Raw genomic sequence first — 13,643 nt, forward strand, 5'->3', positions numbered from 1 at the left:
ATTGGTGTAGTTCTACCATGTTGTATCGCTGTCGTCTGCGTTAGTTTTACGAGTCTTTAATCATGGATTTTTACCCTCCCTTTGTGCATCGAGTTGTTATAAATACTATTACCCTGATACAGTGGCAGTGTAGTCATCTTGCTCTATACCTCTCTCTCTCACGGATACCGAGGGCTCGGACAATTATGCCATCAAACAGCAGGGATGAGCAAAGTTCCTAGTAAATGGCATTACTGCGTGGTAAAACGGCCAGCGCAAGATTTCTGGCTAGGGGTATTATAACATATCACAGGTGTCGTCAGAAACCAACGTGTCTCATATAGCTTAGATCAATCATATCTTGCCAACAAGCAAGTTCTTAATCATCTCTCGGCCCGTGATGCGGACAGTGTGGTATAACGTCGGAAGATCTAGGGTAGACGTGAATGTGTCCGCGAGACCGAAGGGCATCATCAACGGGATCCAGCCTGAAAAAAGAGAAAGAAAAAATTGAGACAAAACAACAAGGCTATCCCAAAGTGCCACGTACCCCGAGCATACTCAAGCGCGAAGCACCCCTCATGCATCTTGTATTGCTTCGCCGTACCCCTGGGAAGGAAATGCACATCCCCAGGGCCGTACCTCTCCATCTCCAGTGCACCTGGTTTGAACGCCCACTGTTCGCCGACTAAGATATGGAAATAGTCATCTGCGGTGTGCAACCCCGTGTGTCCTTCCGTGCCTAGAGGGGTACCGAAAATAATGAGGTACTCAGTGATGGACGCGTGGATGATGTACATTGCGCCCATTGCGCCTCCAGCATTGCTGAATACCCACTCAGAGGCGTTCATGTTGAGGGAGATAGCAGGGGAGTCGAGTTGTGGGTGCGTAGAGGTGAGGTTAGTAAGAATGTGGTTGATCATGCCTTGGGGGTCATTCGGAGAGACGGAGATGGCTTCTTGCGCAAGCTCATGGAGGAACTTGGGCTCTAGAACATACCACCGGTCCTGTGGTTGAGGTTATTTGGTGCGGTAGAAGAGTTGGAGGAGTGACTGACCTTGATACCATCGAGCCACGTGAATGTTGCAGCGAGGAGCAACAATGCAGCTATACGTGTTATCCACTTTGTAAAGTTATTTTGTGGCTTTGGTGGAGGCTGCTCGAGAGCTGCGTCCACGTTTCCTAATCTTTTGGCTCCCATTGCGAATTCAGTGTTATTTTGACCTTTCGTTGTGACTCGCGAAAGAACAAGAAAGAAATTGCAACAGCAGCAACGTTAACTGCGGTAGTGGACGTGGTTTAAAAAGCTGAAACTGAGGCACGCACACGTGACTACCACGAAAATCGGACGCGTCTCACGCATTAAAAACAGTATCAACGAGATGCATTCCAGAGTGAAAAGAAAATGATTACTATAAAAAATACAAATACATCCTACACCGAACACCGAAAATAAATCGAATAATAAGATTATACTTCCTGGCTCTCTTTCTTGCCCTTTGCACTTTTACTGGGCAGCAGTTCGGGGTTGATGAAAGGCACGACGCCACCCTGTGAAATGACGACGTCTCCAAGGAGTTTGTTCAGCCTATAGAAAAGCGAGTTAGACACTGCGGAATGACTGAGAATGTTTTGCGTACTCTTCGTCATTTCGGATGGCGAGTTGCAAATGTCTAGGAACGATACGTTGCTTCTTGTTGTCGCGTGCTGCGTTACCGGCAAGCTCGAGAATCTCAGCGGCCAGATACTCTAGTACCGCTGCAAGGTAGACTTTTCCACCAAGTTAGAATGAACTACTGAGTGATTGAATTCAGTGAAGGCCTTACCAGGTGCGCCAGCACCAACACGCTGTGCGTAGTTTCCCTTCTTCAAGAGACGGTGAACACGACCGACGGGGAATTGAAGACCGGCTTTGGCTGAACGGGATTGAGACTTGGATGATGATTCACCAGAGGCTTTGCCACCAGACTTTGCCTTTCCGCCGACTTTGCCAGACATGATAGTTAGATTGAAGTGTGTTGTGAGAGTGTGTATGTACAACGACGGAGGACGGGAACGCAATAGGGGAGCCGGGATCAATGGACAGCTGTATTTATACTGGCAACACGTGATTTTATTCAATAAGGTTCAACAATCAACAAAGAAATGTGGACGCGTTGATCTGGTACCAAATAAGACCACACGCGTCACAAACGATAAATACAAACGCCCGAACCAAATCTGTCAGATAATCATCCACATTCACACTACCTCTTCATCAAATGGCACCTAAACCAGTCTCCACCGCCTCAAAGGCCCCTGCTTCCACCGCTGCCTCAAAGGCACCTGCAAAGACGACAGACAAGGCTAAGAAGGCTACAAAGACTTCTGCTGCTGCTGCTGCCGGGGCTGATGGTGAAAAGAAGAAGCGCCGTAAAGTCCGCAAGGAGACCTACTCCAGTTACATTTACAAGGGTGCGTACTATTAACATTTCTTACAGTTCCAGATCTGACTCTCGTTGCAGTGTTGAGGCAGGTGCACCCTGATACCGGTATCTCCAACAAGGCAATGGCCATCTTGAACTCATTTGTCAACGACATCTTCGAGCGCATCGCAACGGAAGCATCCAGTATGTACTCTCTCATTGTCTTTTTATCATTCCTAACCTCTTCCATCCAGAACTCGCTGCTTACTCCAAAAAATCGACAATATCTTCTCGGGAGATCCAAACATCTGTACGACTTATTCTGCCTGGTGAACTTGCCAAACACGCCATCTCGGAAGGCACCAAGAGTGTCACCAAGGTCAGTTCTTTCACCTTCATATCGCGGCTATCTTACTCATCTGTTGCACCTGCAGTTCTCGAGCTCATCGGCGAAGTAGGCTTATACTTGACTGTTCTACTGTTATCTCGCTGGACAGCATGCGCTGTTGTATTGTAGATGTACCATTTACATTATTTTAATCTACTCTTCGATTTGGAACTTGCCAAGTGCGCGAACTTTTCAAGTAATCAATAGTGAACTCCACGGCGAGTGTCCCTAGAAGTGACCATCGATATGTAGTATATGCTTGAAGTTGAGTACCGTGACTGCAAGCCATTGGTATGCTTCATGGCTTAGACCTTCAGTGACGTCGGATGCCTTGAAACCTGAGTATGTAGCTTCAACTCCAACTCGAAGACCGACTCGGACTCCTCTTGAATATCTGTCACTAGTAAGTACCCCTCATCCAATGCTCAGGAGGGATCTGTGTCTCAGACCTTACTCGACGATGCCAAACCAACCGGTGGATACATGAATGCTTGTGGGGTCACAGTGGAGTTTTGGGCAAGTGAGTGCAATTGGCGCGCGCGCACGGGCCGTCCCGGACTCACCCATTGTATTTGCTCCCTGTAGGCTGTACACCGTGTATCGGTGAGTCTGCAACATCAGGATCTTACATACTAGTTCTATCCCTTATGAAAAGCCAATCAAATCTATTGAATAAGACCGATATCAAATGCTGTCCTTGCTTCTGGCTTGGGCACGAGGTGATCATCACATCGTTCGTTCGCCTCCTTGGACAAAAGGCACGTTAATCCCCGCTATTACGAAGTACTAGAACCCCGCCCTTCGGCTCACGATCCCAGACTTTAGTAACTTGGATGCCATACTCGGGTGATCTGGCCCTCTGGCTACTCGAGCTTCCGCGAGTAATAGATACCCCGTGATGTGTTACGATCTCATATTCGGTTCATTGAACAGGAACATGCTCCCTGTGTGTCAAACAGACGTAAAATGTGATCAACGCCGGCTTACGGTCTCCCCATACCCCGATGCCGGCTATGCATTCGCTCCCTAAATGACAGGCTTCCCAGCTTGCAGACACCTCGTGCTAGTTTTCATCTCGGATTTCACGACTTATCCGGTGGTCTTGAACTTCATATCTATCCAGATCATCTGATGGTCAGATTCAAGATAGCCTAACCTCTGATAGATAGTAGCGAATTATTCGCTTCATGCCCGTATAAATGGCCTAGGAATTTTCGCTTTCAATCCATTCCCCAAGAACTGTAACACCATGGCAGAATACCCCACCCAAGCAAACCACCGTCTCAACGAGTCAGCGGCCAACCATGATGTTCCTGCGCAAGACCTTAGCCATGATGGCCCACCCGATGCATGTCTTAATGATGATATCCCCCAAGAGCATGTCTTCCCACTGTATATAGGCTCACCATACTCATTTCACATTTACAGGGACCTCGTCAATCGTCTCATTCGGGACAACCAAGACATTTGGAACCAGTTGCTTCACAACCAGTTTGTCGAGGACATGCGTGTTGCAGATGCAGACAGCAAGCACGTTCTCCATGGTTTCAAATGGTACATGATTGTATGTTACTTAATATCTGTTGATGTTTCAAGCTGTGGCTCATCACTCTGTAACGCGCAGCAAGATTTCTTCTACTGCGTGCAACTCATAGCATACAACGCCGATCGCGCTGCAAAAGCTCCCAACCCAACGATATATGGGAAATTGACCTCAACTCTCAACAACACGCTGACGCAGTGGGCTCCAAACGCCCTCAAAACTTGCACCGATCCCGATCAGCTGAACATCCCAGACACTGTAGTCTTCTCTGCCAGGAGGGAAGAGGCAACTGAAAAATACTCAAAGTTCATCTCTGACACTGCGGAGGATCAGAACTGGGTAGTCTCTTTGCTCGCCCAAGTCCCCGGTATTCAGGTTCGTGAAGGGATATGAGGTCAATTCATAACAGTCGAGGCTGACTCGGACTCGATCGTTAGTCGTACTATGCGATCGCTAGTGACCTTCAAGCGAATGCTTTACACAAAGGTTAGTATTTTCTTCCAGTAGTGCGCGAGCCTCCAAACTGATCTGACGATGTTTCCAGATACTGCATGGTACAACATCTGGGCTGTCGATAACGCCAAGCACCGCAAGTCCACGATTCAACAAATCAGTAAGGGATCGATGCGCTGTATAACTCTATCCAACCATTGACGTCGTCTCTGCATAGATTTCTTCAAGACTAACTATGAGAGCTGGAAGGACATTCCCTATGAGAAGTTGACTAGAATCTTCAGGGAGGGGTGTCAATGCGAGATCGATTTGTGGAACGTAGCGCTGAACCCTGGACCCGTGGAATGAATGTGCGGACCAAGTGTGTAATAGTATCGGATTGGAATACAAGACACGTCAATGTCAACATATCAGTTTGCGTCGACGCGAGATCAACGATAAACTAAGGTGGTCATAACGGTTTTCAATCGCACACACGATCGATGGCGGTAAGGGGCAGTAACAGTTCCTGGCGATGGCCGTTATAGAAAGACAAACTTTATCTAATTACGAAGTACTAGGGACATGAATTAGGAAACGTTCTCAACAATCAAGAAAATATATAGGTATGCACAGATGTTCCGGTAGGTATGATGCTAAAGATTGTACTACAATGCAAAAACAAATGAGACCCTGCCCCGACCTGCAACCTACAAATAAATGAGAACCCCGTATCAGCTCTGTCTCTTCCCGTTGGTTGGATCTGATTCTGGCCGATGAGTTAGGCCCGCCCTGCGGGGTACATGGCCCCCTTCCGTTGTCGTAAACCGATTTGGCTGGGGTGACACTGTCCGTCGCGCTTCCCTGTGCCCGCGGTCGCTGTCAACACGCTCTCCCTCCTGCGTCGATTGAAGCGCAGGAGAAACCATCCCTGCGCAAGACGAGGAAGCCCTCGACTGGCTCTCTCCCTCTTGCTCACTCGAATGAAATTCGCTTCCCTCTCTAAAGATCTCTTTTGCAATGCCGCAGACGGGTGGGAAGTAACCTGTATCATCAGCCGGTCCACTCTGCGGAGGGAAATAATCGCCCCCAGAATTAGGGGGATGGCCATGATTGTGCCATTGCTCGTCTGCATGCACGGGGGCTCCCGGAGCTGGGTTTATCCACGGTGCCTGCGGCCAAAACGCACCAGGTGTCATCGTCACGCCAGGCGTCATCGGCACCCCACCAGGCGTCAACGGCACCATCGTCACTGATGACGGGTATCCGGTGGATACAGGCACCATGATCCCAGGTGAAAGAGGAATTCCGGGGGAGAACATGTGCGAAGGCAGGTGTGACGAGTACGGAACTTGGGAATGCGGCGGGAGGTGGTATGGAGATGATGGCAGGGGAGCCTCAGTTTGGCCTTCCGCTGCCTGACCCCGGTAACTCCCATCATTTGAACTCTGCTGCTCTGTGGTATTAGCGTGCCCATTTGTTGGCTGCAAGAATGTAAATGGCGGCATGCTTGGAGTAATGGGAGGCAGGCCGTGTGGTGTTATGACACCATAGTGCATATGGTAAGGGGAATGGAGCGGGCTGATCGTGGGGTGATGTATAGGGCTGCGCACACCAGGATGATGCAACGGGCTCATGGGATGAGATGGTGCATAGCCAGCGTGATACATTGGACTCTGTGGGTGGGGTGGAGGGTATGGGGATAGTACCGGTGGATGTGGGAGTGTAAATGTACATGGAGGAGGCAGCGCAATAGGTCCAGGCTGTCGGCGGGAGGATGCCGGTTTCTGTGGCAATGTTTGCTTCTGCGGAGACGAAGATGTAGGCTTCGAATTTAGCGAAGATATTTTGTTTTTCTCTGCAGCCTTGGAAGCTAGCGCCTTGGACCTTCGCAAACCCAGAGATCCAAGTGCGGTCGCGGTGACGTTGGTGTTTCCTGACCCCTCAAACTTGGCTGGTGTGGATCCCTGGCTTGGTTCGACCTCTGAAGCGCCCCACATAGATTGAGACTTATTCGGCAAGTCTGAATTGAGGATCGGATGTGCAAGCACGACAGATTTAGGCGAGGTCTGCCGGGGACTCGACATACTTGGCCATCCCCCGCTCGCCGGAGGGGACGTTGACGCGGTATCACTGCCTACGTCCGACTTAGGACGAGTCAGTTTATGCGGTAGGGAAAATGTCGAGCTCGAGCTCGAGCCCGAGTTCTCCCGCGACGTGCCCATACTAACAGGATGACCCACAGACCCCTGCCCCTCTCGTTCGTCATCAAAGAACGGCTCGTTCAATAGCGAGCTCGCACTGAATGTAGGGCGCCGCGCAGAACCACTGCTAAAAGACGGGCGCTGAGGTGTGGAGCTAAAGGTGGGCCGCTGAGATGTCGAAGAGCTGAAGGACGGTCGCTGGGATTGCGATGCGCCAAACGACAGCCGCTGTGAGAAGTTCGTACCATCAGTCAATGATGATGTTGTACTAAAGCTTGGTCGTGATGACCCTGATGAACTCGTTGTGGTATAGCTTTGCGCTTGCGAAGAGCCCGCAGAGACACTTGGACGCGGCGAGCTGGAGTTTGATGTCCGCGATTTATTTGATGATAGCGGATAATTATCGCTTCCGAGTTTCATGTCCGTGTTTAGCTTCAAGCTGAGGGAATCGGCAACACCCGAGTGTGGGGGCAACTTGATGGCAAGGGCGTCGGCACCCAGAGATAGACTAAGGGGAGCGAAGTTTGTCGAACTATTATTTGAGAACCCTAGATGAGGTGAACTTGTCAATGAATGTGGATGGGTGGGCGTAGGTGCTAGTGAATGGGCTGCTGACGGTGCAAGGGACTGAGTATGCAGGAGTGCAGGTGAGGGCGAAGTGAGGGGGGCGGAGGTAAGGGGACTTGAACCGAGAGAAAGGTCGGAGGATAGAGAACCTGATGACGCAATAGAGCGAGCTAACAGGACTTCCAGCTGAGATGATGTTATGGGATCTCGATCAGCACGTCGAAGTGGATCTAATGGGGGGTGCATCAGAGAATCCAGCTGCGAATGCAACAGCCCATCGAGTGTGAGCTGAGATAGATGTTCATTTTGTTGGCGTCCCAACTGATGGGACTCCAGTTGTAGGGATTGCAAGTGGGATCCAAGAGTATCATACTGTGATAGAGTGGATGGGACTGGTATTTGTACGCCAACATGAGGTATCGAGGCTGCGGACGGCGAGAATTTATCGTAGTGGACCTTCAATGGTCGTCCATTGAATTCATACCTGGAATGGATCACGAATAGTCAGCACATGAGCCGAAATCGATTAACAGAACACGAAGGCATCGAAGGGTTCCAATCGTGTGTAATGCCGCGACACGCCACATCGCTCACAGCAAAAAATATTTCATGATCAAAATGTGAACAAGATAGGGATGTATAAGAAACTCGGAAGGCGCATGGTACATCATGAAGAAGGCAGCCACGCACCCATCAAACATCCTACATGCTCGCTCAGCACCATCTTCTGTGACAAAGCTGACTGTTCCGAACCCGCGGGAGCGCCCATCGGGCCCAACGGTAACATCTGCTCGAGCAACAGCACCAGCTGCACGAAACAGGTCCTTCAAATCCTGCCATTGGATATGGAAGGGAAGCTGGGGTGGAAGAAATATGAGCAAATAGACGCTTGCGGCACCACATGTAAAATATAGGCCAGGAAAGAAATATACAGAGATGGTAATGGTAGAAGGTTACTTGCACAAACTCGAATCTCACGTGATAATCCATAATGGGAGGAGTATCAATGAAGGAGGGGAAAAATCAAGCAAGAAGATTGACAGACTCACGTTACCCACAAATAGGGTTTTCATTCCAGTGCCACCCACCACATCCTGTCCAGATGTGATTTCATCATGTGGATTGCCTGAAGATGGGAACCCTGAGGGGTGCCCATTTGCGCCTCGGATTGCGAGGCTGCTGCCCATTTCATCGACACTTGCGCCAAGCCTGTCGGGGCGCACCTCCAGGACCCTGGTTTGCCAGCAAAATCCATTTAACATGTCAATTGCCCTTCCCGCATCCTCTGCGGTGGCCAGAAGGACAGTACCATAGCCTCGTGAGCGATTGTCAGGCCCTAATGATACATCAGCACGCAAGACAGTGCCTGCGCGACGAAAAAGATCCTTGAGGTCTTGCCAACGGACACGATACGGGAGCTGCAATATCTGGTCAGGGCTGATCAGCACTCAGGAGGGTCTACAGACGACCATACATTTCCAACGAACAACTGAGCGCGGGTATCTCGTAGGGGGGCTAGCTGACGGGAATCCTGAGATTGCCTAGATGATGTGGCCATTTGAATGACAGCCTCAATATCATCATTTGTGGGGCCCGGGAACTCGGAAGGATGTATCAGGCGAGGAGGAGAGAAATCCTGTTGCGATAAGTGAAGAGGAAAAAGAGATAAAAAAGGCATTAGCACCTAGACGATAGAGGAAGGGAAGAGTAAGTGGATCAACGCACAGAAAGAGGCGTCGCTGACGCCATCTGGAGCGGAAGGCGCTAGTACGGCTGCAAGGGTATCGTTGGCTTGGCTTTATTTATGTTGGGGTATGGGCTTCGCGATGCGTCGCGGCTTTATCGCTCGCGTAACGCGTCGGTTGCTACAAAATTGATGGTGCTGAAGTCACGGTGTTTTTCCAGATTAGCAAGTATGCTGGAGGACGTAGAGAACAGTGAGCTCGACCTGCGACAAGATCAGAGTATTGTAAATTAGGAACAAGAAAAACCTGTTAAACGTTTCTGAGCTGCGCGCTTGGATCTGTTTCGCTCATTTTACACGGAATGCTCCACACGAACAAAAACAGGGTAGGGCCCCCAGCGCCACCAGCCCTACGTCATTCTCCTTTTCTGGAAATTACATCCTTTCACTCTCAGGCTTGACCCGAATTTCTCATGGTTCCTCCTTGCTTCGTCCACTCCACAGTCCCTTAACTAAATCTTATCCCTGCTCGGCTAGCCTCCTAGAGTCACTAGTTTTCATACAACCGTCGCGATCATATCCAGCATTCTTCATGACTCAACCCACACCGGACGCACACTCCGATTTCTCACGGGCGTCCTGTCCCTGCGAGGGGTGACATGGGCCCCTGGGTCTGCTGTTCAAGTAGCTGGTGATGTCATTATTCAATATAGAACATCCTCAAGGGAGCCTAGAAAAACACGCACCCAGCAGACTCAAGATCGGTTCGCCCCAATTCCTTTTTCCAAGGTAATTTGATTTCATTCGCAGGTGCCAACCTTCATACCTAGCTGAACATCACCACTGTCCAAACAGCTACACTAGGCATATCTGTTATTTGCGAACATTCCGAAAGATTTATTATTGGCAGTGACAATTTTACTGTAGGCGCGAAAATTCCGAAATTGGAGCAGTGGTTCGGCTAATCTGATTAGGCTTGTGCAATACGCAGACGTTTATGTTGGTAGGTTTACAGATATCCCAATAATAAACGTCATTAATCTGATTGGGCATCAAATCTCCATCTCCCCGGCCTGATATTGGCATGATGATCTGAAGCCTTGAGGGAAGACTGACGAACCTGAGAGTTTTGTATCACAGTAGTAAGTGATTGACCATGTACGAATTCCGATCGATGCACCAGACTCGGACATCCTAGTTGCGTTTGGTGAGTTTGGCCTACTAGGTATTCGACTGATTCTTATGACTAGTTTACAGGTTTGTCGTCTGGACTGTCGGGCAGTCCCTATTCTGTGGCACGAATACTATGAAATTCTCATGATCAAATGCGGTGATCGATGATACCCGAAATTGATGTATGTATTTCCATCAACTCCCTAATAGCATGGTCTCTCCGGAGTCCTCCAGACTCCTACAGAACGTTTTTTGAGATCCGCCCTGGAGTATATCTCATTCAATTGTGTTATCTCCTTACTTATCTTCGTCATAGATCTAGATCAGCATTTTGAGTTGGATTGGTTCATGGAGAAGAGCAGTTTTCCATTGGATTATTCGAGGCTATGGAAAACTGGTGAGATTTGTAACGGATCCTCTCAACAAGCCTGCCACCAGTTTCGTTTCGTTCATTAGTATTATAACCTGATCAGTGGACGATAAGTTAATACGGAACTTAGCAACAAAATACACTTGCTGTACATGGGACACTTGAAAATGTACGCAAACTGTCGCGGTTACCACTTGTGAGGGCGAACTCAACATCCGTCACTATCCACGGTGAAACGTCTCGATCACCTGTACCGAGCAGACTCGAGAAGAGCTTCTCTTGTCTATGAGATAACTGAAGGGAATTCTTCGGGAGGATCGATCAGCTGAGCTTGCCAAGTTCACCATCATGGGCGTTAGATTTCACCCCACCAGTGGCTGATCGTGGACCAATAAGCTCTCCAAGCTGCTGTTATTGTAAAATCCGGTCGCACCATCGGTCGCGAGGCAAGTGCACAAAGCAACGTTTGACTGGGAGCGCATTGAAATCGTGACCGCAACTACAATTATTGTGTTTCGTGTTGTTAAATTCGCAAGCTACTGACTAACCCGAAGACCGTCCTGACATTTTTTCACAGGACACTAATCACTACAGTTTCTTTGAACATTCAAGGGTTCCACATCTTGCCCTTGACAAACTCTAACAAGACTGTATCATTCATTCTTTTCAGATCCGTCGAGTTGTCCACGCCCTGAAAATGCGTTATAAGCTTTTGAATACTGTCGAGGATCATAAGGTAGCTATACATACCGCCTGCTGCGCTGCCCGTATCACCTTGACAGCAATATGTGCACTGATCTCCCTGATGCGCTCGACACGAGGGTACACGAGCTCTAGTGCCCGTTCATCCCACGAAAGAGAACCCGCTAATCCGAATGCAGCCGCTTGTACCATACTATCTGTCACGCTCTTGGCGCGGCACAGTATCGCACCCAAACCAAGCCCTGAGATACAGCAGTCCAGCTCAGATACAGGCATAGAACGAGAGAGAGAACCTACCAGGGAAGATGTACATATTATTACCCTGGCCTGGTTCCCTCCTGACGCCACCAATGACCTCGCTTCCAAATGGCGAGCCACTTGCGAAAATTGCGGTGCCGTTGCTGTGTATGAGAGCCTCAGTGAACGTGCACTCTGAGAGTTGGACAGGGTTGGAGAGAGGGAAGATGATAGGGCGAGGCGTGTTCTGCGACATCTGACGGATGACTTCCGGGGTAAAGGCACCCTGAAAGAGAGTGAGCGTGACAATGAATACAGAATATATGTTTGAATCATACCGCGATTGTCGAGAGACCAAGGAGCGCAGTTGGCTTCACATACTTGACAATTTCTGTAAGGTCCTTCATTGGAATACCTGTGTAATGCCTCCTTGCGAAATCTATGGCATAGCCTGTTAGGTGTGAACCATCCTCCGAAGAAAAGGGGGCATACACATTTTGTGGTCAGCAACCTCTTCCCTGCCGACGTAAACGAGTCCCTTCGAATCCACGAGCCAGATTTGACTCCTGGCTGCTTCCTCGCTCATCCCAGTAATTGTAAAAAAGCTCATAAGCTGCTTAGCAACTCCTACACTGGCGCTGCCGGCGCCAAACAGCAAGATTCTATGTTCGTTGCGCGGGACGGGAACCAGTCGTGCAGCGGAAAGGAGCCCTGCAAGGACAACAGCACCTGTACCTTGGATATCGTCATTGAACAGTGGGAGTCTATTACGAAAACGTTCAAGGTAGGAAAATGCATGGTCGGTGGAAAAATCCTATTGCCCACAAGATTGTTTGTTTCTAAAATGGAAAAGTTGAAGAATGTCAACGGACCTCGAATTGCACCAAAACTTTGGGGTGGACACGTCCCATCTCGGTGATAAACTCATCCATGAAGGCATCATATTCCGCATCAAGGGGCCGGCGTTGGCGCAGCCCGAGATACAAGGGGTCGGAAAGATTAGAGGAATTGTCAGTTCCAAGGTCAAGCGTGATGGGGAAAGTGGACGATGGGCGGATACTAAAATCAATGGTCAGGCGGTTACAAGAATAAGACTGGGGTGGACGCACCCAGCACAGGCGACGTAAAGAGAGAGTTTGCCAACGGCAATGGGCATCCCATTTGCACCAAGGTCACCAAGCCCAAGTATTCGTGAACCTGGTGCATATTATTAAGCACTGATCATCCAACCAAATTAGATGACACGAACCATCCGTGACGACGCTGATCCGAGCCTCGTTTGCAAGGGGCCAGTTGCGCAGAATGTTCCCAATTCTGCCTTTGTCCTTGAGAGAGATGAACTGCAGCACCCATTAAGCCAAGAAGACTCATGAGGTATTTGTATTCATTACCAAACCCTCGCGGTTCCTGTAAATTTTTGAGTACTGTAGGCATGCATCACCGACAGTTGGTGTGTAGATTATAGGTATGATCTCCTGAGTATAAACAGTTAATTGTGTTTTCCAAAGATTCTGACACCACTTGTCTCATACTGGCATGTACTCGAGACATAGCTTGTAAAAGGCCTCGACATCTGCTTGCTTGACTTGCGCAAGGAACGTATATTTCTCGATAGGGGATGTCCTGGAGCGTAATTGGAGAAGGGTACGATCCAACTGAGCTTTCATACTGAAAACTGGTGGCGCGAGGCCTGGCGCAGCTGGAGCTTTAGCTAAAGGCAGTGAAAATTCGGTATGAGGTATGGATATCGATGGAGTAGACCAAACGCACCCCGAGCTTCTATCTTGAGCTTCTGGATGCCCTCATCCGGTGACCAGTAAGGGGTAAGTACGATAGACATTCTATATGGTTTACAGTAGGAAAGATAGTTGTAATTTTGCGAAAGGGAGACAGAAAGGGAGAGAAGAAATAAAATGAGCAGCAATATGAGAAGGTCCTGAGAAGGAAAGGATCATCGTA

At 49.1% G+C, this 13,643-nt stretch overlaps 7 protein-coding genes across 7 annotated transcripts; 2 read left to right on the top strand and 5 right to left on the bottom strand.

Moving 5' to 3' along the window:
* Nucleotides 1-307: 307 nt before the first annotated feature.
* Nucleotides 308-1,454, bottom strand: F5147DRAFT_305258 (ERG2/sigma1 receptor-like protein). The gene is made up of 3 exons (XM_041429128.1): nucleotides 1,037-1,454; nucleotides 530-986; nucleotides 308-467 (listed from the first exon to the last, which is right to left on the bottom strand). Exons 1-3 carry the CDS (start codon nucleotides 1,178-1,180, stop codon nucleotides 334-336), a joined length of 735 nt encoding a protein of 244 aa, XP_041298137.1. The 5' UTR covers nucleotides 1,181-1,454; the 3' UTR covers nucleotides 308-333.
* F5147DRAFT_567361 (histone-fold-containing protein) lies at nucleotides 1,450-1,977 on the bottom strand (the record flags this gene model as incomplete). The annotated part of the gene is made up of 3 exons (XM_041430849.1): nucleotides 1,450-1,567; nucleotides 1,620-1,749; nucleotides 1,806-1,977. The coding sequence occupies 3 exons, from the start codon at nucleotides 1,975-1,977 to the stop codon at nucleotides 1,450-1,452; spliced, it is 420 nt and encodes a 139-aa protein (XP_041298138.1).
* A 187-nt stretch (nucleotides 1,978-2,164) lies between these two features.
* On the top strand, nucleotides 2,165-3,058 carry F5147DRAFT_671896 (histone-fold-containing protein). The gene is made up of 4 exons (XM_041435636.1): nucleotides 2,165-2,433; nucleotides 2,484-2,588; nucleotides 2,639-2,763; nucleotides 2,819-3,058. Exons 1-4 carry the CDS (start codon nucleotides 2,241-2,243, stop codon nucleotides 2,840-2,842), a joined length of 447 nt encoding a protein of 148 aa, XP_041298139.1. The 5' UTR covers nucleotides 2,165-2,240; the 3' UTR covers nucleotides 2,843-3,058.
* A 963-nt stretch (nucleotides 3,059-4,021) lies between these two features.
* On the top strand, nucleotides 4,022-4,708 carry F5147DRAFT_566922 (uncharacterized protein; the record flags this gene model as incomplete). Its single annotated transcript, XM_041430827.1, has 2 exons — nucleotides 4,022-4,336; nucleotides 4,397-4,708. 2 exons carry the CDS (start codon nucleotides 4,022-4,024, stop codon nucleotides 4,706-4,708), a joined length of 627 nt encoding a protein of 208 aa, XP_041298140.1.
* Nucleotides 4,709-5,239: 531 nt separating this feature from the next.
* On the bottom strand, nucleotides 5,240-8,109 carry F5147DRAFT_305284 (uncharacterized protein). Its single transcript, XM_041429129.1, has one exon. The coding sequence runs from the start codon at nucleotides 7,762-7,764 to the stop codon at nucleotides 5,482-5,484; it is 2,283 nt and encodes a 760-aa protein (XP_041298141.1). The 5' UTR covers nucleotides 7,765-8,109; the 3' UTR covers nucleotides 5,240-5,481.
* Nucleotides 7,960-8,936, bottom strand: F5147DRAFT_555167 (uncharacterized protein; the record flags this gene model as incomplete). The annotated part of the gene is made up of 3 exons (XM_041430486.1): nucleotides 7,960-8,002; nucleotides 8,209-8,375; nucleotides 8,568-8,936. Coding segments are annotated over 3 exons (579 nt in total), but the record flags the coding sequence as incomplete, so codon positions are not given.
* Nucleotides 8,937-11,352: 2,416 nt separating this feature from the next.
* F5147DRAFT_833527 (malate dehydrogenase) lies at nucleotides 11,353-13,524 on the bottom strand (the record flags this gene model as incomplete). The annotated part of the gene is made up of 11 exons (XM_041443869.1): nucleotides 11,353-11,436; nucleotides 11,496-11,689; nucleotides 11,745-11,970; nucleotides 12,023-12,123; nucleotides 12,177-12,498; nucleotides 12,557-12,743; nucleotides 12,794-12,881; nucleotides 12,934-13,024; nucleotides 13,076-13,159; nucleotides 13,217-13,395; nucleotides 13,455-13,524. The coding sequence occupies 11 exons, from the start codon at nucleotides 13,522-13,524 to the stop codon at nucleotides 11,353-11,355; spliced, it is 1,626 nt and encodes a 541-aa protein (XP_041298143.1).
* Between the last annotated feature and the right edge of the window lie 119 nt (nucleotides 13,525-13,643).

Source organism: Suillus discolor, assembly GCF_016758755.1.
Source record: "Suillus discolor strain FC423 chromosome Unknown F5147scaffold_5, whole genome shotgun sequence".
In the NCBI taxonomy this organism is placed as follows: Eukaryota; Fungi; Basidiomycota; class Agaricomycetes; order Boletales; family Suillaceae; genus Suillus; species Suillus discolor.